Consider the following 22,799-nt stretch of genomic DNA (forward strand, 5'->3'; position numbering starts at 1 on the left):
CAGGTATGAAGGGCACTGTATTTTGTCCTTATGGCCTCTTGCAACAAGCTCTATTATACTTCCTGTCTCAGGCCACTGAGCAGATATAGTATGTGGGTCTCCATTCTGTTCCATGCTGTTCCCATGTGCTACCAATCTCCAACCATTCTATAAGAAAGTGAATGTAGTGGTTGTACTTGATGGTCAGTGCTGCGTCAGTGGATCAGTAGCTTCACTGGGTGGGTGAGTGGTGTCTAAGAGTGAGAGCTGTATAAATGTGTGTAAAACAAATCTGAGTTTCTGCAAACACTGTATGTATGGTCTGTAGGGATCTCAACCAGACGATATCGTATGCAGAATATGTGACTGCCTCAGAAGGAAAATGTCGACACCAAGGATACTATCCACACAAACATAAGGGTTTAGATACACACACACACACACACACACAGAGACACACAGACACACTCACAAAAGTCATAAAGACCAGTGAGAGCATCAGAGATGACAGAAAGTCTTTTTTTTATATATATATATATATGCGCTGCATATGCTGGCCGGCTGCAGTTCCTACACCACATCACTAGGGGCAGCAGTCTGTTTAAGATGTGGCATTTATATCTTCAGTGCAACCACAGGCTCTGAACATGAGGACCAAAGAATGAGGCTGACTGAAAAAAAAATAAAACACATGCTATCATGAGCTAGAATTGTATGAAATACACAAACTTGTGAGGTTAGCAATATCTTACCACATAGCTGACTATGGAAGGCCATAGTAGTGCATGACTGAAAGGTACATTCAGTTAAGAGCAAAATTGTTAATCATAATATGTAACATCCAGGATGTTGGCCTAGACAGTTTAAAAACTATCATCAAACAAAAAATACCATATATGGTGTCCACTGGTTAACATAAAGAATGTAGAGGTCAGGGACAAACCTCATGGACAGATGCTCCCAGACTGCAGAGGGTTAGATTAACATAATTGCAGATTAGCATGCATCAGAAAGGACGTGGAATGCATGGGCAAAAGGCAGTGTTCAAGTTTCAGAATAAAGGCAGTGTGCAAGGTTCAGAATAAAGGCAGTGTGAAGGGTTCAGAATAAAGGCAGTGTGCAAGGTTTAGAATAAAGGCAGTCTGAAGGGTTCAGAATAAAGTCAGTGTGCATGGTTCAGAATAAAGCACCTCATCTGTGCAACACAGCAGCGTGGGCACGTATAACTGCCAGTGGGACTGGCTCATCCATCTATACTCACAGTCTGACAACCAACAGCACCAGCAGGAAGAATGGTGACCTATACAGAAGCATATGAGCTGCTTTGGTCCAAAGAAAGGCTTCCCCTTGCAGCAGGACAGTGACTCATAAACTACTGAAGCAGATCTAGAGTTTTTCAGGAAAAGTGCAGTGTTCTTGGGCAAGTGAAACATCTGGACCCCACCGAACAGCACCAAAAGAGCCCTAAAAAGAAGCAGAACGTGAAGGTTACTGGTCATTCTCCAGGCCTGACCAGGGAAACACCATGATGGGGCTGAGAACTGTGGACCATCACTGTTTAATCAGGCCATTTCCATTAAAGTTGTTTCATTTAATGTTTGCAGTTACTTGGGCCTCTGCAAGGGGAAGACCAGGTTTCAAAAGAGCCATATTTACATGTTTATATGGGTTATGGAAACACTTCAACCTCACAGTCACAGAGCCAAAACAATAAAATATGGGTCACAGTATACTCACAAACTGAATGTCACAAAACAAATGAACAAAAAACAATCAAACAAACAAACAACAGCAAAATAAAATGCCAAAAAAACAAACAAACAAAAAAAAACAGGACTTTGCTCAGGGCAGTTACACTCACTAACTCACAAAAACACTCGGTCTTGGCAGCTTGACGCACATCCTCTGCTTCTGTCCTTCATTTGTTTGCTGGGATAACCTTAACCCTACCCCTAACACTAACCCTAACCTTCATTTGTTTACTCAGTGAAAATTATGGAACAGAATAGCGTAGGGATGACCATCAGTTACCCACCCAACCACCCCGAAAACCCCAGCCCCAAACCCCTCATTTCACCCTGTATTTCACTCCTTGTCCACTAGCACTGTGCCCCTCAGTGACTGCCAACAGCTTTCTCTCACTATCTATACCTCCATGCATCTCCCTGCCTCCCCATCTCTCTCCCCCTCACTCTCTTCCTCTCTCTCCCCCTTGTTCCTGCCTCTGTCTCACTGCCTCACCCTTCTTTCTCCCCCCCACGTCTCCCTGCTACTCCACCCTCTCTTCTTCCCATCTGCACCTTGTTCTCTCCATGCCAAGTCTATCATCTTTCTGTGTGTGTCTCCATCTCTCTCTCTCTCTCTCTTTCTCTCCCTCTCACACACACACATACACACACACACTCACACTCACACACACACACACACACACACACACACACACACACACACACACACACACACACACACACACACCACTGAGAAAGGAGAAAGCTCTTCACAGAAGGCACATCTGAAGAGAGTGTATTTCAACAATGCACAGAAACACCCAGACAGAAATAGCAGTATGTCCTCTCATCTCTCTCTCTCTCTCTGCCTCTTCTCTCTCTCTTCTGTCTCTCTCTCTCTCCTTCCACCCCCACTTTTTTGTTGCTCCCCCTGGATTGGTCTGAGCTTTACGTAGGAGTAAGAACATGCCAAATAGTCGGCATAAGTGAACCCACCACACTTCAGTGAAAAATAAATAAATAAATAATTCACACACTGCTGTTAGAGATGGTTGACAGTAAGGCCAGGTTTAAGAGCAGAGAAGCACCCTTCATGATCGATCTTCCCAAAAAAGCCTCGCTCACAAAAAGGAGCATTTAAGACATGTAGTTTGCCATGCCTAACACAAAAGATCAGACAGTGGGAAGATCAGACAGTGGGAAGATGTGGTAAGTGTGGACAGGCATTAAAACTACTGGTAAGTGCTCACTTGAGACAAATTTGACCCTTTCAGATGGAAGAGCACTTTGAATAGCAATGGTGCATAAATAGGCATTACAATTACAGACAGGCATTAAAACTACAGAGATATTACAACTACAGACAGGCATTAAAACTACAGACAGACATTACATTTATGGCACTTAGCAGACGCTCTTATCCTGAGCGACTTACAAAAGTGATTTGTCATTTACTCATAGAATATATCCTAGTACCATACAGTAGGTTAGAATCAGACATGCCAATGAACTAGAATACTGTAGAATACAGGGATGAATGCTGATACCTAGAAGCACAAAATACATAAGGTCTATCATTAGAACTATATTAAAAATCAAGGCTTGTTATAGACTTCCAGTAAATCCTTTATGAAGGCGATACTTAACCAGAACATACTTATCCTATTGCACAGTAAGTCTGTATGAATTGCTGGCAGTGGCAATGATTTAATGACTCATAGGACACGTGATGTTGAATCAAATAATTTAGTTCATTTTTACGACAAATAAAGATTAAAAGGGGAATGAAAATTGAATACTTTCGCGTAAAATGAGAACGATAACTATTGCGTTACCGACCTTCAGAGGACAGACACTGCGTGGTCTGCTTTGGGTACATTTATTTCTGGACGTACAGCACTGCCCTCTGCTGTACAAGTCAAGCAATCACTGCCAATTTGAGAATTTGGGGGATTATTTGTAAAGTTCTGTGTCCTACATTTTTGGCTACAACTTATTCATTACTAACAAGTGCAAACCCTAATACCATGATTTTATTTCAAGAAGTTTGACAAACACCAACACTATTCAAACAAATCGTTTTGCAGCCTGTTTTGAACACTGAGGGGTGAACATGTTGGATCTTCTTTACACAAACATCCCTAATGCATGCCAAGCAGAGCCCCACCCCCACCTCAGACACTAAGGCCACACCTCTGTTATGTTAATACCAGCATACAGACCACTTGTCAGATGCTCCAAGCCAGTTCTGAGACAGGTGATATACTGACCAGCAGGAGCCATCCATGCTTTTCAGGACTGTTTTAAGCACACTGTCTGGGGCACAATTAGGGAAGCCACAACTGCCATCTACACCATCAACCTGGAGGAGTGTACAGCATCAGTGACTGGCTATATCATTTACATTTATGGAATTTAGCTGACGCTTTTTATCTAATGCGATTTATAATTATGGTTGAGCACAGTTTGAGCAATTGAGGGTTAAGGGCCTTGCTCGGGGGCCCAACAGTGGCAACTTTGCAGTGGTGGGACTTGAACCTGCAACCTTCCAATACCAAGTCAAGTACCTCTGAGCTGCCACTGCCCAGGATAAAGTCTTCAATAACAAGGGCCAGATTATGGTTAGGATAAAAGCCTTCAGAGACAAGGGCCAGATTAGGGTTAGGATAAAAACCTTCAGTGACAAGGGCCAGATTAGGGTTAGGACGAAATCTTCAGTGTCCTTCTTCAACAACTACTGTCCCGTCTCAATCATGCTCATCATCATGAAGTGCTTTGAGAGACTTGTGCTTTGAGAGGCATATCAGGACACAGCTGCCCCTCACTGGACTCCCTACAGTTCGCATATCACCCCAACCGTTCCCCACCTCCCTTCATCTGGGCCTTACCAATCAGGACAAAAAGGACACATGTTAAAATGCTGCTCGTAGACTTCAGTTTAGCAGTCAACACCTTCATTCCTCAGTGTCTGATTGAAAAGCTGGGACTACTGGGCCTGAACACCTCCCTCTGTAACTGGATCCTGGACTTTGTGACTGGATACCCCAGTCTGGATTGGGAGCAGCCTCTCCAGTATCACCACACTGAGCACTGGGGTCCCCCAGGGCTGTGAGCTCAGTCCACTGTTGTTCATTCTGCTGATCCTTAACTGTGCAGCAATACACATCTTGAACCATCATCAAGTTTGCTGATGACATGATTGTGATGGATCCTATCAGCAAGGACAATGAGTTAGCATCCAGGGAGGAGGTGCAGCAGCTAACTGACTGGTGCAAAGTCAACTATCTGTTTCTGAATGTGGAAAAAAATAAAAGATGGTAGTTGACTTCAGGAAAGCACAGGTCCAATCAATATTAATGGCTCCTCTGTGGAAATCATTACAAACGCCAACTTCCTTGGGGTCCATCTAGCAGAGACTTTCAACTGGACCCTCAATACCAGCTCCATAGCCAAGAAAGTCCAGCAGTGACTCCAGCAGGGACTCCAGCAGTGACTCTAATTCCTGAGGAGGCTGAGGAAAGCTCATATCCCTAACACCATCTACACCATGTTCTACAAGGGGCAGTAGAGAGCACCCTCACCATGTTCTACAAGGGCAGTAGAGAGTACCCTGAATGGCTGCATCACTGCCTGGTTTGGATTCAGGCCCTCACAGCCAGACTGTAATAGTTTCTTCCCCCATGACATCAGACTCCTCAACTCCCAGTACATGACAACAAATAGTGAACAAATATTGTATTCTATTTAACAATTATATGTTCTTAAATTAGTGTACTGGCTGCTGTATGCTGTAAGCATATCTGTTAAAATATTACAACATGGTACATCTTTTGCACATCTACTCAGTGACGTGTAGTGGTTGGTGTTGCCCTATATCGTATCTGTATTTTCATATTTATTGTCTAGATGTATGTTCTCCTTTTGTGTTGCAGAAGTGTCCTGAAGGAAGGTTATTTCGTTTCACTGTATTCCTGTATATAGCTGAAATGACAATTAAAAAAACTGGATTGACCGTATTTTCATCTATAGGTTTCAATACATGCAAGTAACTAATAGCTGAAGATACTTGAAACAATTACATGTAGATATTTTAACCAGTAACTGAAGATACTTGAACCAATACAACAACAACAACAACAACAACAACAACAACAACCTTTTAGGATAACAGCTGTGGCAAGTACCTAATTTTCTGAAATAGAAAAAGTAGGTGGAAAGCCCTTTTTTTTTTAGACATTTAATTCCAGTGTATCTATAACATTCCAGCGGTGACTGTGTAATAAGAAAACCTGGTTTTAAGAATGAGGCATGAAGCCAGGCAAGTGTTTGTAATGCTTTGGGAGGCGCTGTTAGCATGAAACAAACACTTCCATTGCACTCGTCTCGAACTTGCTCAACAACCTCGAGCTCACACGAGCCCTGTCTGTCGCCTGGGATGTATATAGACCTAACTGTCCCAACAGCAAAGACCTAGAATCTCTCCTAAGCTGCTTTTTATAACCGACTTCTTTAAATATGCATCAATTTTAGCCTTGTTTTATATATACAAGAAACTTCAGATTTCTACGCACTTGTTTCTGTTTTCACGAGAGGACCCGGAAAGTATCCTAAACCACGATGAATTCGTCTGCAATTGACGATATGGACATGAGTTTCTTCTCCAGCCCAAGTACTGAGAGCTTTCTCACCTGCTGCACATTGTCATCGGCTGTCACGGACAGCGGTTCCGCGAGCCCCGGTCTGCGTGAGCGGAGCTTCATAGTCAGCGTGGCGCACATTACTGTCATGTGCGTGCTCGCGCTTACTGTGGTTTTTGGCGTCGTTTGCTTGGTATGTAACCTCCTGATCAAGTCCGAAGGAATGATAAACGTTATGGTCAAAGACAGAAGATCCTCCAAGGACGTAGAAGCGGTCATAGTGGGGTCATATTAATGAGCAAAATATGTTGGCATCGCTGGCAAACGTGAACTGAGAGAAGATGGAACTCCTAGCTTTGAAAATGTGGACATGTGCATGAAGCTATGCATGAAGAAGTGCAGAAAAGTTCGTTTTGACCCGACGCCACAATCACATTGATGCCCTCTCAGAAAAAATCTAATCCAATAATCTATTACCAGGCACACGTCAACACGAACTGTATATGCTGTTCAAGACGCATGAAACCGTGACATTCCGGACACTTTCACTGGAATCCACTGATCTGCATTTCCTTTTTGTGATTATGATAATAAACAAATCTGTTTAGCAAAGAGTTGTGATATTTAACTTAATCTAACCTGAATACTGTTTGAACAAAAAGTCCATGTTACATTCAAATAAATGCAATTTACTTAACAGTACTCTTCTAGTCTTATTCCTGCGTTTCGTTTCTCAGTGCATGTGAGATTGCGTTGGATTAAGCTTTAATGATACGTGAGTATTTTTTGCAGGTTTTTAAAATTATATATTACATTTGTATTTATTCAGTCCAGCTTTAAAACATTGTACTTCTCGTTCCAGTATACGTTTATTCAGTCTGTGCTGTGTTAGTATTACACATTTATTTGTAATCATGAGGCAGGACTGGCTGGTAATATTCACATGCGATGGCAGGTTTAGGCTCAGGAACCAGGGCTGGAATGTATTTAAATTGTTTACTGAGTTAGAATTATAGCTTGTTTACAGCAATAGCATATGTCCCTAAGTAAATAATCGAAACACAGGTTGACAAGCGCATAAACTTTATTGAGTAATTTCAATTTTCTTTTTAGTAACTATAATTTGGAATACTTTTTATTACATTAATAATGAATAGGTTGCTACGTGAATAACACTGACACACAGGCATGGTTATGTAGATGTGTTTTAGGACTTTTTAAATGTTACATTATTACATTATTGACATTACTAAATAAATGAGCATTTTTAATTCACTAGTTTGGGGAGTTTGGTGTCTTTTCATAGTAGTCTGGTTTGCCTTTGGTTTACTCTTGTTATTTTGTATGTTAATAATGCAGTTGTGCTTAATTAGAAATAAGAATAATCTGATGGAACAAAAGGGTCATGATACATCAGTGATGCCCTCTTATAGTTACAGGGAGATATTTATAACTTTATTTATTTTTTGTATATTTACATGTCATAATTCTGTGAGTAAATGTGACCACAGAAAGAAATGTAATTAGTTGCAGTTGAAGTAACATTACTGGCAGTGGAACTGGCACACATTGGGAACCAATGGAAGACTGAGCAGCTGTCGGAGTGGCTATATGAAGACACATGTAGGGTCATTGTCTAAGACTTTATAAACATATACCACAACTTGCTTAGCTGGCCTGTGCACATTAACTGAATGCTGGAATGTACGTACAATATACACATATACTTATAAAACATTTTATAAAACATTTTATTAATTGTTTTGTTTCACAGGTAGGCAGAACATTTTACAAAGGCAACTAGATAGAACAGAGCTTGAATGCAAAACCACAACCCTAACCCTAACCCCTACTAGATGGAACAGAGTCTGAATACAAAAGAGGTGTTCCAGAGGTCTCACGCAGGTTAGGGTTAGGGTTAAACGCATGGGTTAGGGTTAAATGCATGGGTTAGGGTTAAATGCATGGATTAGGGTTAAACACATGGGTTAGGGTTAAATGCATGGATTAGGGTTAAATGCATGGGTTAGGGTTAAATGCATGGATTAGGGTTAAATGCATGGGTTAGGGTTAAACGCATGGGTTAGGGTTAAATGCATTTGTTAGCGTTAAACACATGGGTTAGGGTTAAACGCATGGGTTAGGGTTACATGCATTGGTTAGGGTTAAACGCATGGGTTAGGGTTAAATGCATGGGTTAGGGTTAAACACATGGGTTAGGGTTAAATGCATGGATTAGGGTTAAACGCATGGGTTAGGGTTAAACGCATGGGTTAGGGTTAAATGCATGGATTAGGGTTAAATGCATGGGTTAGGGTTAAATGTATTGGGTAGGGTTAAACACATAGGTTAGGGTTAAATGCATGTATTAGGGTTAAATGCATGGGTTAGGGTTAAATGCATGGATTAGGGTTAAACACATGGGTTAGGGTTAAATGCATGGATTAGGGTTAAATGCATGGGTTAGGGTTAAATGTATGGATTAGGGATAAATGCATGGGTTAGGGTTAAACGCATGGGTTAGGGTTAAATGCATTTGTTAGCGTTAAACACATGGGTTAGGGTTAAACGCATGGGTTAGGGTTAAACGCATGGGTTAGGGTTAAATGCATGGGTTAGGGTTAAACACATGGGATAGGGTTAAATGCATGGATTAGGGTTAAACGCATGGGTTAGGGTTAAATGCATGGATTAGGGTTAAATGCATGGGTTAGGGTTAAATGCATGGGTTAGGGTTAAACACATGGGTTAGGGTTAAATGCATGGATTAGGGTTAAACGCATGGGTTAGGGTTAAACGCATGGGTTAGGGTTAAACACATGACCCCTATAACAGTGCAGGACAGGAAGGAAAGGCACGTATGCAGCAGTGCCTCATGCTGCTGTCTAAAGCCCTATTTTAACGGGATTATTTTTACATGGGGAGGTGGAGTAATGTAATTTTACTACAGGATATTTGTAGAATATATGACCGATTCACACAGAATAAGATGAGATGGGAGTGGCTACTTGATTTATACACAACTGTCACCTCTAAAAAATGTGCATTGCTTCTGTTGTTCTGTTGTTAATGAACTAGAAAATGCTGGCATCCTAGAATTCAGGTGCTGGCCATCAACATTAAAATTTTGCACCCAAAAAAATTGATGACATTAAAGGCTTTTGACAAAAGGCTTTTGTGGTTGGTGGTGAAGGGTACAAAACACCAAATCCAGGTTCAAAATAACTAGAAATAATTAAAATATGGAATATTGCCCAACATGATTATTACCTATGATGAATAAAATATTAAATAACTTATCTACACCCGAGGTATTTGTGCCATGCACGAAGAAACCAAATGACTCGAGTCCCTCCATACTTGAGAAAAAATGCATAAAACCTTTTCCCCATGACATGATGAAATATTTTCACACATATTGATTCACACAGGATTAAAATAATTTAATACTAAAAGTACTAATACTAAATTAAGTCTTATTAAATACGTTTAATGCCCTATGTCGACAGAGTTTTACATGGGGAGGAGGGTGAAGTATTACCAGCATTTCTCAGTGATTTTAGTCATGTCTGATAAGGTTGGTTAGATATTGCTCTCTAAGGTGAGACACATCTCCGTTACTACTTTGAGCTGCCTTATTATTTACAGAAAAAATCTTTCTGTGTTTGGGGGTTGAGGGGTGGAGGGTAATTATTATTTTTAAAAAGCCTCTAGCTGTGCATTGCACAATTTTCTCTGGCACTTGATGTCTGTAGTCTAGCCATGTCCTAGTGTGGTGTACGATCACAGTGTTCAAAAGACAAACTCCACGATTGCTGAGCCACAGAGGAGCAGTAGTGGTCTGCACACGTCAATACATCGACTGCACAAGCAGGACAAACAGGGCGTGTGATGTCCATGTTGTGTTGGCGTTCGAGCAGGTTCAGCACTGTACAAGAAACAACAAGAATTAAACTGTACAACACTGTGCAAGTGCTGTTGTGAATAATAATAGTAATTGCTTTAATGAAGACTAAAGAACTTTTGAGACAATTTTGGGGTGTGCTGTTGCTTTGGTGCATGTAATGTCATAAAACGTCTTTGCTGAACAATGAAACATTGTTCCATCCTCACTTATTATCTATTTATTCAATGTCCTCATCAGTTTCACTGCTTGTTCAGAACAGATATAAGCACTTCAAACAAAGTGGTTTAATACTTGCTTCCCTACACAGCAGCATCTGAACAGAGAACCCTGACGTTTGTCACAATGGCCATGCAAACCAGTCATGACTGGGGACAAAAGAAACACTTTATTTTTATTTATTTGTTGTTATGAAAGTCACTTTTACACTGCATTGGTACTTGAACAGTGTTCTGAGGTTCAGTGGAACTGTATATACCTCATTTATATTAATATCATACATATTTAAAAAAAAAAAAAGAAAGAGAAGAAAAGCTCGGGTGTTAGTATTGACATTTTGTGCCTTTCACACATGGATTAAACCAGTCTCACACATTCTAGTATTCTCTTTCTCATGTACATCCAGAGAAAGAATGTGGAATGCTGCTCAGTCTGGGGTGTTACTGTTTCACAGTTCTTCATCCCTGAGTGTTCCAGTGTTATGACCCTATACTATAAAGTTCTATAAAAGGCAAACACATATACATGCACAGTAGCAGGGTTAGCGTTAGGGTTAGGGTTAGTGTTAGGGTTAGGGTTAGCGTTAGGATTATGGTTAGCCTTGACTAACCGCCTCTAGCACACACCCTCCGCCATATCCATAACCTTCTCAAAAGCAATTTCTCCCATTTCAAGGATCAGCTCAGCGGCTGGTGTCTTAATAAAGCATGGGGGAAAGGCCTCTGCTCTTGGTTAAGCTGCAGAATTAAAAAGGTACATTCATTTAATTTTAGAGCAGTTAAGTTGTAGCTGTGCTGTTGCTGTGGAAACCACAGAAAGTCCAGGAGCAAAGGGCAACCACAGAGGCTAATGCACTGTCACTGAAGGGCATTTATGTCACTGTAGGGGAAAACATTAGTGCAGCAGAACAAATGCAATTATATGACTAGGAAAGCATAATTGCCCAAAGTGGTTCCCAGCAAGGTGCCACCCTGTACAACTCATCTGTTCCTTTCAGTTAAAACTCATTATGCATGCTACTTTCAAGATATTCATAAAGTTTTTAAAAATGTGGCACATCCTCAGAAAGTATGGACAAACCAAAACACTTTTACAAAACAGACATCACATGAATCTGGTTAGTGTCTAACTCAACAACCATAAGAACACAGTTTTGTTAAAATATGTAATGTTCATGCTGATAGGCTGGTGAGAACTAACAAATCAGCGAGCCAAGCTGGCAGTGACATGGTAGTGGACAAAGAAGAAATACAAAGGCATTCATCAATATATCCAAAATGGCGAGAATATACATGGTCTGCTTTTATTAGCCATAAATGCTGGAGGAGGAAGGTTGATGATGATGATGAAGAAGTCCTGGTCTACAGCCTCAAAAGCTGAGCTGCTTCAGCAAAGGCACCAGATGACGGTGAGTGCTGTCACAATGCCGTTCAGAATGGCCATGCTGTAGCCCATATGGAAAGAGTGGCCCGTCACCTGCCTGAACATCACACACACATGCACGTTACACTCACGCTGTTCGATAGACATCTGTCATTACAATACCCCACGAGCCCTGTCCCACTTCTACTGCAGCTCTCCAACACACAGCCAGCCTACGGTGGCTGAGTCCAATGGGGCCAGAGAACCCTAATTGCTCCAGGAGGCGTGTGCAGTGCTGCAAGCAGGCCATAGCATGTTAATGTAAGAGCTGTGAAACAGTGAACAGAACCACATAAAAACACCATTACAGTGCATCCTAGTGTCCCAGGACATCACTCTGGCTCCTGATAATGGACAATTTGTCTAATGCTTTCTTGAGGAGCCAGCTTCACTCTCAGTCTATTAGATCTTTAAAATGCCTTGAGACTGACCACTATGATCAAAGCTGCTTTCTAAAGGTCTTTGTTCCTGCTGTACTCAGTTCTGAAGCAGCCCAGGCAGGCGGAGAGTGCAGAGACCACACGCACACACATCGACTCACAAAACATCTGAATCTGCTTCTCTAATGTGGTGGACCTGGACAATCTGCACAGAATCTGTGTCTCAGTTTATTGGGACATAGCTGAAATGTTAAATATCAGTGAAGATCCATAATATTTCTGCTCATCCAGTGTTATTTCATTTTCAAATTATTTAAATGATTATTCAAATTATTCATGCATTTCATCTTCTGGTTTTAAGTTATTTATTTCCCCAGTTTAATAATCAATTAACTTTTACATTTTAATGTTTTTCTTTTTGTTTGCAGCTCTTCAGAACATTGTCGTTTGTAGAAGATCACCAAATAAACAATAAAGATGGAAGAAATCGTGTACCAGTTCATAGTGTATATTAAATACTTAAATTAAATACTTAAATTCCTGTCTACCATTTAGAGAACAAGAGAAATGGAATATAGGGATGTCCGAAGACTGGGCTTGGGCGGTAATGCAAACAATTGTTGTCTCCAGAATTATAGCACGAAGTGATATCGTGTTGCAAATTCTGTTAAGAAGTATGTGAGTTACAGGACTGTTCCTCAGTTTAGCCACATGAGCCTTTTCTTGTAACCGCTACATAAGTGAACTGCTGCAACTCAGTGATGGAGAGTGATAGAAAATTAAAAAGATGCTAAAGAAACACTGTATGATGAGCTTATTGTTATGGAACACTTCTAAACATGTTCTCCTTGTTAATTTTGTGCGAAACCAGAATACTACTGATGCACTGACACCTTAGACCTTCTCTTCTGGAGAAAAACGTTTCACTCTCTACTGGAGAGCAGCTTTCTGTATACCATTTGCATGAATCCTAGCATTCTTTGCCAGACTTAAAATATGTTATAATCTTTTCAGGTAGTATTCTGAAAAAATTTGTAGTTAATTAGTTGGTCATGTTGTGTTTGTTTGACCATAAATCAAATGCAGTGTTTTCTGCTTTTAACTAACATAGATTAGACTTTGCTTGAACAAAAGGAATGTTTAAATAAGACATGCCATGTCAATGGAATGTGACAGAAATCAACAGAACAATTATCTGCTTACCATCGACACTTATTTAAATTTTGACAATATTTGAGAATGTAATTTATGGGCCCAGTGTGTGTGGCCATCTCGTCAGTCAAAAGTTCTCTAAAGATAAAGAGGACAAATACAGCCAGGAGCAAGAGCGCCCCCAAGGGGCCACCCCCTGAACACTATCCATTTCTCTTGTGCCCATATGCTGAATATACAAGCCCTACCCCATTAGTAACGTTATGCTTGCCAAGTTATAGCACACTGAAATGATTCAAAGAATGGAAGACACTTGTAAATAAGGTAAAACATGACGTGCTGGACATGAATGGAAGCTTTGTTTGTTTGTGATGCATTTTAATTGGAATTTGTTAAGCTAATTAATGATTCCTTGGCTGATGTGATATTCATATGAGATCAGCTACGGAATTAAACAGTATGCAATTCATTATACACTATAATATGGTGTCTTTACCTTTGTATGAAACTTCAAACCCTGAGCTTCCTCTGTGTTGTTTAGCCTTTTAACTGTGCTGCCACATCACCACCACCCCATGTTTTCAGCAGGCGCCAGTGGCCAGCACTCTCACAGGTGCTTTAAAAGGTTCTTTTTACTGTTTGTCTATAAGACACTAAATGCTTATACGGTGGAAGCCAAGACCCTGCACCCATAAGACAGACTGACCTCACCAGGGCCGTCATCTGAGAAGTGTTTCAATCACTTTACGAGCACTTCAACCACTTCAATTGAAGAGCTGCAGATCAGACTGTTTTCTTCCAAGCGCACACTATAAGTGCCCTGAATAGACAATCAGCTATGAACAACTGAAAGGCTAAATGCCATATCTGAAAGAGATCGGAAGGACTTGGTTGACTGCGTAAGTAGCAATTTAGGGCAGTACCTAATCAATGTCTTGAATGCCCCTGTTTTTTTGGGACTAGAGATATTTTCAGCAAACACCCGTGTAGTCCAGAGTGCTCTACCGACTTTGCTGTCACAGATCCATGCTCTGCCCAAGAATAAACTATGCTCTGATAGCAATACATCACGCACATGATCTGATAACTCTACATCATGTACATGATCTGTTAACTCTACATCAACCTACATGATCTGATAACTCTACATCACGTACATAATCTGATAATGCTACATCTGCCTACATGATCTGATAACTCTACATCACGTATATGATCTGATAACTCTACATCCACCTACATGATCTGATAAAGCTACATCCACCTACATGGTCTGATAGCACTACATCACCTACATGAATTGATAACTCTACATCAAGTGTTTCAACATTTTTGAGTTCTAATAAAGATCAGTGTCTTTCCTGGTAGTGGTCGGTGAGAAGCTATTGACTGTATTCAGGAATTATTTTTAACTTTTACTTTTGCTTTCTCTGTATTGGTACTTTAAATTTACTCTCCCCATTGGTTGTGTTATTGGTCGTTATATGTTATTATTATAAATAAATAATAATAATAATAATTTTGGTCATTTGTATATCAGACTATTCGTTGTCGTATTGCATTATATCGTGAAGCCCACATTGCGATGCACATCATATCGTGAAGTTACTGGCAATACTCAGACCTAAAGACCACTGCCTCTCTGCTAGGCTGGACCTTCTCATGCCTGTGATTTTAGCAGTGCTATGGCTGTAGGCTATTGAGGCGAGCCACTACAGAAGAACCTCTGGGTCAGACATTTGGAGCGTGAAAGCAGGGGTCCATGTTGAAGCTGCCACTGGTGCCGATGGCGGTCTGATGGCGGTCTGATGGCGGCCTGATGGCGGCCTGATGGCAGTCTGATGGCGGGCTGATGGTGGGCTGATGGCAGTCTGATGGCGGGCTGATGGTGGGCTGATGGTGGGCTGATGGCAGTCTGATGGCGGTCTGATGGTGGGCTGATGGTGGGCTGATGGCAGGCTGATGGCAGTCTGATGGCGAGCTGATGGCAGGCTGATGGCAGTCTGATGGCGGTCTGATGGTAGGCTGATGGCGGTTTGATGGCAGACTGATGATGGTCCTATATAGCTGCAGTCCTGGTTGACACCCCGTTAGCATTCCAGGCTATATGTCAAAGCCACATTGGTCCAATCATGAGCAGAGCAGCAGTGTGTGATTAAATAATGACCTTGCAATAACAAGCTCACACGGGGGCCGTGGAGTGACCCTGCATTTTGCTGCGAGCTCAGCCTAACCCTTTCCCCCAGACATGATTGATGATATTCTACCGTACTGGTCAATCAGTAGCAGGCGTTATGGGATTAAGGCACAGCAGAGAGCACATTTCCTCCCACGTAGGAGTACAGCTGAGGTGAATGCACAAACAATGCTCCAACATCACTGTTTATGCCCTATCACACCATGTTCTTTACAACATTCTCAAGCACAGACTTAGAAATTAGCTGACAGGTACCACATGCATTTAAATGTATTTAAACATTCATCAGTAACTGTAACACTCCTAATCACATTAGCAATATCTCGTTAAACTCAAAGAAGGCACCTGCTGTTCACAGATGTTGGTCCTCTCACACTGAAGTGCTCTCACAGAATATGTGAAAAGCATGAACAAATGTTTATAAATGCTTCAGGAATCACGAGCTGTTCCAGTCGTACTTTATGCAGTATGACCCTTCATATCTGAAGCCTGACTAAGTAAACAGCGGATCATGGCTCATTTACAGTAAAATTGACACTTCATCTGAAGACAAAGAAAAGAGTGCAACATGAAGAGCCCTTGAACTTGTGAACCACAGCCTGTTAATGGGATGTGCCAGCAGGGGGGGATAGCTACATGTTTTAGGCTGTATCAGTCACTCCTGTCTTCATGGCCTGCCATCAGTGAGTAACCACGTGGCCTGCTGTCACAGCACTGAAGCAGCTGAGATTCAACAACATCTACATGCTCAGATGTCTCATGCCATGCAGAGACTGTCTGAGGTGCTTCTGGGCCCCATCCCTCCGAGTCCTGTCCCTCTTGCCCCAACCCTCTGGGCCTTGTGCCTCTGGGCCCTGTCTCTCTTGGGCCCTGTCCCTCCAAGCCCTGTCCCTCTTGGCCCCGTCCCTCTGGGCCCTGTCCCTCTTGCCCCAACCCTCTGGGCCTTGTCCCTCCAAGCCCTGTCCCTCTTGGCCCTGTCCCTCTTGCCCCAACCCTCTGGGCCTTGTCCCTCTAAGCCCTGTCTCTCTTGGGCCCTGTCCCTCCGAGCCCTGTCCCTCCGAGCCCTGTCCCTCCGAGCCCTGTCCCTCTTGGGCCCTGTCTCTCTTGGGCCCTGTCTCTCTTGGGCCCTGTCCCTCTGGTCCCTGTCCCTTTTGGCCCCGTCCCTCTGGGCCCTGTCCCTCTGGGCCCTGTCTCTCTTGGGCCCTGTCCCTCTGGTCCCTGTCCCTCCAAGCCCTGTCCCTCTTCGGCCCTGTCTCTCTTGGTCCCTGTCCCTCTGGTCCCTGTCCCTCTTGGCCCCGTCCCTCCGGGCCCTGTCCCTCTGGGCCTTGTCCCTCTAAGCCCTGTCTCTCTTGGGCCCTGTCCCTCTGAGCCCTGTCCCTCCGAGCCCTGTCTCTCTTGAGCCCTGTCTCTCTTGGGCCCTGTCTCTCTTGGGCCCTGTCCCTCTGGGCCCTGTCCCTCTTGGCCCCGTCCTTCTGAGCCCTGTCTCTCTTGGCCCTGTCCCTCTTGGCCTCATCCGAGAACCCTGCTGGACACCATCAAAAAGACAAACGAGAAACAAATGAAATCCTGAGGTGTACATGCAAACACTTAGTCCTCATTTAACGTACCATTAAGCATCATGCCTGACTGAGAATAGTGCCTGGTGTTCAGTACAAACCTCACTTCACCCCAACCTCCAATATCAAACCCTTCAGTTATGCTCCTGTTCACTGGCCCTAGATGGAGAAGGGGCCAAAAAAGGCTTGGAATAGGGCAGAAATAGGCTGGGAATAGGGCAGGAATAGCCTGGGAATAGGGCAGAAATAGCCTGGGAATAGGCCCGGAATAGGTAGGGGAATAGGGCAGGAATAGCCTGGGAATATGGCAGGAATAGGTGGGGAATAGGGCAGAAATAGCCTGGGAATAGGGCAGGAATAGGTGGGGAATAGGGCATGAATGTGTAGCAGAGAAAAGGTTCCAGGAGTTCACCTGGATAAGGAAGAGCACGCTACTGTGTAGCCATGGCAATGGCATGCTGCATTACCCTGCACCACTGCCCTCCTAGTTACAGCAACTAAACATGGTTGGCACAGACTGAGGGGACCACATACAACTTTAACACCTTCTGTCTCTGAGAGCAATTCAGTTATATCCCAAAAGATTTTTTTAAAAACATTAAAAAAAACCCCACAGTATTTGCAAAATTTGGAACATCACTGGTGCTGCTTGTGTTACTGAAATAACCCCAGGAAAATAGAGTTAAATAAATACAACTGAATGGTTGAAATATTTTGGTAATAATATCGTGTGTGTGCTGCTGCAGTGCTCGGCACACTGAAAGTCATAGAGACAACTGCAGCTCCCTGAATCCCAGATAAGGAGTCTGGCCACTCTTAGATACTGTATCAAAACCTTCACAGAAGCTGTTAACCTTCAATATCTTGTGCTGTTGTAAATAAGCTTCAGATAATCTTGTGCTGCCTGCTCAGTCCTTTTCTCTAGCACTTGGCTCACAGCAAGTCCAACAACATCCCAAAACACTTCATGCCTGTTTGAGAGGTACATTCCTCCTCTGTTGATAAATACAAAACAGAAAACAATATTCATTGTGGAACAGAAAGTGATATTTCCTAAAACTGGCTGGACTGTTCTCCTGTCCCCCCAATGCGTCAGTTTCCTAGAAAGGTTTCACGGTAGCAGAAGAGGAGTTGTTCACCCACATTTCACAGGGCTTTAAGCATCACTAAGCCCAATCAGGCCAATTTTTCCACTAGATGTTGACCATTCTGCAGAGCTCTAGTATCTTGGCTGCATGATGGAAGCCAATTACAGTAAAATTGGTTTTCTGTTCTTGCCCGTGATGAACACACCCCAGCGCAGCCCAACCAGAGTGAAGAAACAAGACTAATGTTCCATTTTACTGACTATCATGCAGCCCCTGGGCTGATAGCTAAAAGCAAAATAGCTGAATCACTCTAGAAAGCAAGAAACATTCTATATGACATATTGCAACTGCTCCCTATACACCAATGCTGTATGCCACTATTACACTAATGCTGTACAACACTATTACATTAATACTGTATACCTCCATTACATTAATCTTGTATAACACTATTACGCTAATGTTGTAAAACACTGTTACAATAATGCTGTATAACACTATTACACTAATGCTGTATTACACTATTACACTGATGCTGTATAACGCTATTACACTAATGCTGTAGAACACTATTGCACTAATGCTGTAGAACACTATTGCACTAATGCTGTAAAACACTATTGCACTAATGCTGTAAAACACTATTATACTAATGCTGTATACCACTATTGCACTAATGCTGTATACCACTATTATACTAATGCTGTAGAACACTATTACACTAATACGGTATACCACTTTTACACTAATACTGTACAATACTCTTACATTAATACTGTATACCACTATTACACTAATGCTGTACAATACTATTACAATAATACTGTATACCACTATTACACTAATGCTGTACAATACTATTACACTAATACTGTATACCACTATTACATTAATGCTGTACAATACTATTACACTAATGCAGTACAATACTATTACACTAATACTGTATACCACTATTACACTAATGCTGTACAATACTATTGCACTAATACTGTATACCACTATTACACTAATGCTGTACAATACTATTACACTAATACTGTATACCACTATTACACTAATGCTGTACAACACTATTACACTAATGCTGTAAAACAATATTACACTAATACTGTATACCACTATTACACTAACGCTGTATAACACTATTACACTAACGCTGTATAACACTATTACACTAATACTGTAGAATACTATTACACTAATACTGTATAACACTATTGCACTAATGCTGTACAACACTTTACACTAATACTGTATACCACTATTATACTAACACTGTATAACACTATTACACTAATGCTGTATACCACTATTATTCTAATACTGTATACCACTATTACACTAATGCTGTAGAACAGTATTACACTAATGCTGTACAACACTATTACACTAACACTGTATACCACTATTATACTAATACTGTATAACACTATTACACTAACCCTGTATACCACTATTATACTAATACTGTATAACACTATTACACTAATGCTGTATACCACTATTATTCTAATACTGTATAACACTATTACACTAACCCTGTATACCACTATTATACTAATACTGTATAACACTATTACACTAATGCTGTATACCACTATTATTCTAATATTGTATAACACTATTACACTAATGCTGTAAAACAATATTACACTAATACTGTATTACACTATTACACTAATGCTGTACAACACTTTACACTAATACTGTATACCACTATTATACTAATACTGTATAACGCTATTACACTAACCCTGTATACCACTATTATACTAATACTGTATAACACTATTACACTAACGCTGTAGAACACTATTACACTAATACTGTATACCACTATTACACTAATGCTGTAGAACACTATTATACTAATACTGTATACCACTATTACACTAACCCTGTATACCACTATTATACTAATACTGTATAACACTATTACACTAATGCTGTAGAACACTATTACACTAATGCTGTAGAACAGTATTACACTAACCCTGTATACCACTATTATACTAATACTGTATAACACTATTACACTAATGCTGTAGAACACTATTACACTAATGCTGTAGAACAGTATTACACTAATGCTGTACAACACTATTACACTAACACTGTATACCACTATTACACTAATGCTGTAGAACAGTATTACACTAATGCTGTACAACACTATTACACTAACACTGTATACCACTATTATACTAATACTGTATAACACTATTACACTAATGCTGTAGAACACTATTACACTAATGCTGTAGAACAGTATTACACTAATGCTGTACAACACTATTACACTAACACTGTATACCACTATTACACTAATGCTGTAGAACAGTATTACACTAATGCTGTACAACACTATTACACTAACACTGTATACCACTATTATACTAATACTGTATAACACTGTTACACTAACGCTGTATACCACTATTACACTAATACAACACTGTACAACACTGTGACTTTGGTACCAGGCTGTTAGACTGCCATCGATTTGGTTAGTTGGTGCGTAATTTGAATTTTGCAGGTGGTGTTGGTGTTTAACTGGAGGTACCTGAGTCTGGCTGGGGAAAGTGGCGTGGGGGGAAACATTCCAGGCTCAAATGAGTCAAAGTAGGTAAGAGTCCAGGAGAAACTGCAACATAGCAGTCCAGCCAGGGAGGAAAGAATGAACATACTCCAAAACCCTGGAAACAAATACGTATCTTAGACTACATGACACGGACTGTCTACGCGAAATACATTTAACGAACATGTAACTTAGACCTACCTAAAAGTCTTACTTCTGTTCCGTCTGGAGTGGTGGTTCTCTCTGCTCTTAGATCTGGAAGACACACAACGCAGGATAGGACAATACTGAGGTAGTTAGCGACAGATCCTTCAAACCGGGGGGTGTTAATAAAACACTGACGGGACTTACAAAATGGACTCATACCTTTCAGAATGATATAGAGAAAGGAGGCAAGTACACCAATGAACAAGAAAATGACGAGGCAACACAGCACGGAGAGTATGCGGGCGGGCCAGTGTCCGCCGCTCCAGACGCGCCGGGGCGCGCTTCTCTCCTCCGGGGACGCACCGGACTCAGCCGTCACTGCCACACTCGCGTCGCATTCGTCTCCGGAAAAAGACTCAGGACCTTTCCTACCTCTCCACGTGGTTGTTCTGCCTCTCCACATGGCTGAAGCGGAGAAAAGGGAATTCTGCTTTATAGCCAACACAAACTAGCCTGCCGGCTAGCGTTTACTCTACTGTTCTAAAGGATAGTTGAGATAGTAAAGGTTGAGTTTTCAATAGTTTACTCAGAACAATATTAGAACGTGTACAGTTCATATATGTAAACCCTAATCCTTTTACAAGGAGTAAAGTTTTTTTTTTAAGTTTAGGATTTTGTCCGCTTTCAAAACATCGCGGTTTGTGCTTCCGCAGCCGTGAGAAGACACCGCCTATAACAATTTTGTCCAATCCAAATTACGCATCTACGGCTTTCGCCCAAAGGACCGGGTGGAATTGATATCAATCAAACCGCCTCATAAACTCGTCTAACATCTCGTGACTGTCGGGATCAGTTCAGCGTTGGCCAGATTATTGCGCAATTGCAGGTCTGCACATATTTCATTAGGCGTGTGTATGTAGTGCATATACATTTTAGGCTTTGCAGTGGTTACTGTATTTACCTCATACTTAATCTATATCATAGTTGGGATATATGAAAGTATAGATATCGGAATCTTTCTTTAAAAAAAAAATAATTCCATATAAATGACCACGTACGTTAACTAGCATACATATATTAAGATTGATATTTTATCGTTGTGCTATGTGTACAACGAAATTATAGAGCTCTTATGTTAAAACAGGACAAAATAAAAATATAGAATTAAAAATATATAGACATATATACAATTCACAAAGTGGGTGTCTTCGTATACATCCTGTGTACCCAGAAGTTTTCTTATGATAAATACTGCACCTATATTTACAGAGTAAGTATTTAAGAGTATTTCACAGATAGAATAAGAATTGCACTGTAATTCCACAAGTAGTATTGCACAGATATTGCACAAAGGTAGCTATTTTAGAATGAATATTGCGTTTCATATATATTACATTATATATTGTTGTTCCTTAGTGCAGCGTAAAGAGTACAGTGTAAAGAGATCAGCATAGTTCTTTACACGTTCAGCTCTTTCAGTGCTAAGTTCAGTGTGGTGATGGCCTTGGCATAGAAACTGTTCAGTGCTCATGTAGTGGATGCTTTGATGGAGCTGTAGCATGTTCCTGAGTGCAGAAGGTCAAATGGGTGATGGACAGGGTGAAGCGGGTCCTTTATGATGCAGGATGCTTTCCACAGGCATCAGGAGCTGTAAATGTCCTCCAGAGCAGATGAGTGTTGGTGATCTTCTGTGTCTTTGACTCTCTGCAGCACCATCTTATCATCTACAGGGCTGTTGCCAAACCACAGTGAGATCCCATGGGTCTGAACACTCTCGATGGAGCTCTGATAGAAGGACACTAGCAGCTGT

At 41.4% G+C, this 22,799-nt stretch overlaps 1 protein-coding gene across 4 annotated transcripts; it reads right to left on the reverse strand.

Annotated features, from left to right (window-relative positions):
- Positions 1-528: 528 nt before the first annotated feature.
- arl6ip6 (ADP-ribosylation factor-like 6 interacting protein 6) lies at positions 529-21,685 on the reverse strand. 4 transcript variants are annotated; one of them, XM_027004656.2, is made up of 5 exons: positions 21,209-21,685; positions 21,044-21,097; positions 20,828-20,960; positions 1,241-1,443; positions 529-650 (listed from the first exon to the last, which is right to left on the reverse strand). In XM_027004656.2, exons 1-5 carry the CDS (start codon positions 21,450-21,452, stop codon positions 595-597), a joined length of 690 nt encoding a protein of 229 aa, XP_026860457.2. In that variant the 5' UTR covers positions 21,453-21,685; the 3' UTR covers positions 529-594. The 4 variants fall into 4 exon arrangements, with proteins under 4 accessions (XP_026860457.2, XP_026860458.2, XP_026860459.2 ...); XM_027004657.2 differs by lacking the exons at positions 529-650; positions 1,241-1,443 and adding an exon at positions 7,828-10,271 and having other exon boundaries at positions 21,209-21,681; XM_027004658.2 differs by lacking the exons at positions 529-650; positions 1,241-1,443 and adding an exon at positions 10,617-11,946 and having other exon boundaries at positions 21,209-21,666.
- Between the last annotated feature and the right edge of the window lie 1,114 nt (positions 21,686-22,799).

The sequence above is a fragment of the Electrophorus electricus genome, chromosome 1, assembly GCF_013358815.1.
Source record: "Electrophorus electricus isolate fEleEle1 chromosome 1, fEleEle1.pri, whole genome shotgun sequence".
Taxonomy (NCBI): domain Eukaryota; kingdom Metazoa; phylum Chordata; class Actinopteri; order Gymnotiformes; family Gymnotidae; genus Electrophorus; species Electrophorus electricus.

Excerpts from the sequence above, each read along its gene's own strand:
- arl6ip6 (XM_027004656.2), bottom strand. The coding sequence starts at position 21,452 with ATGTGGAGAGGCAGAACAACCACGTGGAGAGGTAGGAAAGGTCCTGAG. Across the intron at positions 1,444-20,827 it reads CTTTCCCCAGCCAGACTCAG|GGCTCTTTTGGTGCTGTTCG; the intron begins GTACCTCCAGTT and ends GCTTCTTTTTAG. Across the intron at positions 651-1,240 it reads GTGCTGTTGGTTGTCAGACT|TCAGCCTCATTCTTTGGTCC; the intron begins GTGAGTATAGAT and ends TTTTTTTTTCAG.